This window comes from Chinchilla lanigera, unplaced genomic scaffold (genome assembly GCF_000276665.1).
Source record: "Chinchilla lanigera isolate Chin_1 unplaced genomic scaffold, ChiLan1.0 scaffold00001, whole genome shotgun sequence".
Classification (NCBI taxonomy): domain Eukaryota; kingdom Metazoa; phylum Chordata; class Mammalia; order Rodentia; family Chinchillidae; genus Chinchilla; species Chinchilla lanigera.
Window position 1 is genome coordinate 7,235,595 of NW_004955402.1, and position 2,154 is coordinate 7,237,748.

General features: G+C 55.5%; 1 protein-coding gene across 1 annotated transcript in view; it reads right to left on the bottom strand.

Moving 5' to 3' along the window:
- Positions 1-1,696: 1,696 nt before the first annotated feature.
- The window catches only part of LOC102015580 (myosin regulatory light chain 12B), a 14,240-nt gene continuing 13,782 nt past the window's right edge, over positions 1,697-2,154 (bottom strand). Inside the window, exon 4 of the mRNA XM_005372655.2 lies at positions 1,697-2,154. This exon is cut by the window's right edge and continues 12 nt beyond it. Within this exon, the coding sequence (XP_005372712.1) occupies positions 1,975-2,154 (180 nt within the window). The 3' untranslated portion in view covers positions 1,697-1,974.

The window sequence follows — 2,154 nt, forward strand, 5'->3', positions numbered from 1 at the left end:
GAGCCATTCACAAAACAATGAAGTTTTCTGTTTTTAATCTTGATGACCCCGCTCCAAGCTCATTTTCAAATCTGGCTGTAAGCAGAGCAGTAGAATAAATGCAACTTTGAACAAGGCAGTGTGGGCCAGGTGCAGTGGCGCACCCCTGTAATCCCACTGCTCTGGAGGCTGAGGCAGGAGGATCCCCACAAGTTTCAGGCTAGTTTGAGCTACAGAGCAAGTTCAAGGCCAGTCTGAACTGCCTAGTGAGACTGTCTCAAAAAAGAAAAAGGTAACTCTCTTCCCCGAAAACACCCCATACCCCTGCCGTCCACACTTGGACCCTCAGCAAGTACAGGGGCTCCGAACACCATTCGAGCCTTGTCTCTGCTGGACGCCTGGTGGTGACAGGCGGCTGGAAATGTGCTTTAGGGACAGCCAAGATGACCCCAATTTTCATCTTTCCTCAAACGGCAATCTCCACTCGGTTTTCGTGATGCTTTGTGTCGATTTCAAGCTTCTAAGCGAGCAGAGGAGCAATTTTTACACGTGTGGGGCTGCGGGGCCCCGGTGATGGATGGAAAAGCTCACAGCAGCGAGCGCTGCCCTCGAGTACACTGAGCTGCTCCCTCATTTCTCACGGGGCAGGGCAGCTCCGGCATCCCGCACTCGAGGAAGCTGAGGCAGGAGGGTCACACGTTCACGGCCAGCCTAGGTCACTTGGTAAGACCCTGCCTCAAAATGAAAAACAGAAAGGCCTGGGGATGTAGCTCAGTGCAAAGACCCTAGGCTCAATCCCCAGTAACAGTGTTAACACGGGTGCCCAAACCTTACAAGCGAGCAGATCTGCCTGCCGCAGCAAGCTGTAAAGCGGAGGCGCATCCTGCAGACTGATTTCACGCAGGTGAAACGTGAAGTCTCCAGAAGAGGGATGACGGGTGACACGCAGCGCTGCCAGACTGTTAGGCAGACTTTCTCCACTTCACTCTTCCTCCTTCTCAGCGCCTGGCCGCGAGGGCCTTACACGCGCTCCAGGAGTCTGTCTCCCGTCCTCCCCCAAGTCTACGTACGTGAGCTCCCTTCACAGTACTGTCTCCTCTTGTACTTTTTCACGCTGGGGAACTGAACCCGGGGCCTTGGAGCCCTAAGCGCAGGCCCCGCACCGAGCAGCCCAGGACGCTTGGTCTTTCATCTTCTATTTTTTTTCCGGGATGGAATTTTCTCAAATTCTCTGTAAACCATCAGTGACCCCAAGGCTCTTTTCAAATGCCCAGAGGCTACAGAACTGCTGCACAGTGGGGGTGCCTAACACGTGCAGAGCCGGTCACCGTGCAGGGGAGGCCAGAGCGCTGGCACTGAGGGGAGTCGTTCTCTGCCCGGGAGCGGGGCAGGGCGCGGGGCAGCGCCCCAGGTCGCCTATCTGCATCACCGGTGCAGTGCCCCCCCCACACTGAACGGCCTAACCACCGTCTCTTCAGAAGCGTGACTCACCTTACCATCCTGCAGCGAGAAAACGCGGAGTGTTTCTCCAGGCGTACCGCGTTCAGCGGCCAGTGAGAACATCGGACTTACAGGCAGCACGGGGAAGTAAGCTCTGAGGGACGCTGCTCTACACAGAACCTGGGAATCGGGCTCCTCCGCGGCTGCAGCCCTGACGGAGGCACTGCCCCGCTGCCGCTCACTCGGTAACCTCCATTATACTCAAGTCAGCATCATCTTTATTTCAAAATAGCATTTTATTATATAAAAATGTAAAAATCCAGCAAAACCAGAAATGCCGATATATTGTCCTGGGCTTTCACATTTGTTGATTTTTATTCGCAATCTCTTTTTCAGTACAATGTACAACCTCACCCCCCTTCCGGCCTGATTATACAAGCGCTAAGTGGCAGAAGGCCTGGAATAAATACATCGAAAGCAAAGCAAGACACTGGGTGCATGCAAAGGCTCTGGGGGCTGGAGGGCCGGCAGGGCGGGCAGGCGGCGGGGCCCGCCTCAGTCGTCCTTGTCCTTGGCCCCGTGCTTGAGGATGCGCGTGAACTCGATGTAGTTGAAGTTGCCCTTCTTGTCGATGGGGGCCTCTCTGTACAGCTCGTCCACCTCCTCGTCCGTGAAGCGGTCGCCCATGGTGGTGAGCAGCTCGCGCAGGTAATCCTCCTGGATGGTGCCTGCGGG